Here is a 998-nt window from a genome sequence, read left to right on the forward strand (position 1 = left end):
CCTTCCTCCTTTCTTCCTTCCTTCCTTCCTTCCTTCCTTCCTTCCTTCCTTCCTTCCTTCCTTCCTTCCTTCCTTCCTTCCTTCCTTCCTTCCTTCCTTCCTTCCTTCCTTCCTTCCTTCCTTCCTTCCTTCCTTCCTTCCTTCCTTCCTTCCTTCCTTCCTTCCTTCCTTCCTTCCTTCCTTCATTCCTTCCTCCGGATCTACCTAATCTTTCGCCTCTCTCTCCCTCTTTCCGTAATTTTCCCCTCTAACAAAAGCTTGTGAGTGTTTGTATAAAACTCGAGCACATTGTGGAGAAGGAGAGGGAGAGGAAGTGGGTGCAGCGTATAAAACTTGTAACGTCAGGTAACCTCAAGTGGGCGAGTGACATGTGTGCATTCATTCTCACCGAATATTTCTACATCTGGTAGGCGAAGCGTCGGACTCCGCACCTGCCCAGCTCTGTGCGCTTCTATGGAAGAAAACCCTGTAAAATCGGCTTTACGTCTAAGGGCGCGTGCATAAATAGGCGTGCGGATATCCAGGCAGAGAGGTAGATGGGTTGCACTCACGTAATCTGCCCGTGTCTACCTAGCTGGGAGGATTAGTTATCTCTGCATCTATTGAGAATTAGCAAGGGCGAGAGATTAAGTAGCAACGTACAGACAACGGGTATGAATATGAAACCCTGTGTACATAGGTAAGACGGATTCAGTCAGCCACTCAGCTGCAAAGCTCTTCTTTAGGGCTGTTCTGTCTTATCTCCTCAAAGCCCTCAGACAGTTTCCTCCGAGTGCCTCCGCTCCACCGAGGGATAAGGAGGTGAAGGCTCCGCGTTCCTTTTCACATCCAAGGTCTCCAGAAAATGACATATGTCACCGCCGTGCCTGGACTCTGCTGGAAATCGGCAGCCCCTCCACCCCGCCACACACACCTTTTGTTCCAAGCAAAAGAAATATTTCTGAGGAGCTGGGGAGGGGTGTAAGGCCAAAAGGGGAGAGGCGACGGGAGGGCCGCTC

At 50.6% G+C, this 998-nt stretch overlaps 1 protein-coding gene across 1 annotated transcript in view; it reads right to left on the minus strand.

The window, feature by feature from the left end:
• Window positions 1-397: 397 nt before the first annotated feature.
• The window catches only part of SIX3 (SIX homeobox 3), a 14,114-nt gene continuing 13,513 nt past the window's right edge, over window positions 398-998 (minus strand). Inside the window, exon 5 of the mRNA XM_010004963.1 lies at window positions 398-451. Within this exon, the coding sequence (XP_010003265.1) occupies window positions 398-451 (54 nt within the window). The remainder of the gene's footprint in view (window positions 452-998) is intronic.

This window comes from Chaetura pelagica, unplaced genomic scaffold (genome assembly GCF_000747805.2).
Source record: "Chaetura pelagica isolate M959 unplaced genomic scaffold, ChaPel_1.0 scaffold13, whole genome shotgun sequence".
In the NCBI taxonomy this organism is placed as follows: domain Eukaryota; kingdom Metazoa; phylum Chordata; class Aves; order Apodiformes; family Apodidae; genus Chaetura; species Chaetura pelagica.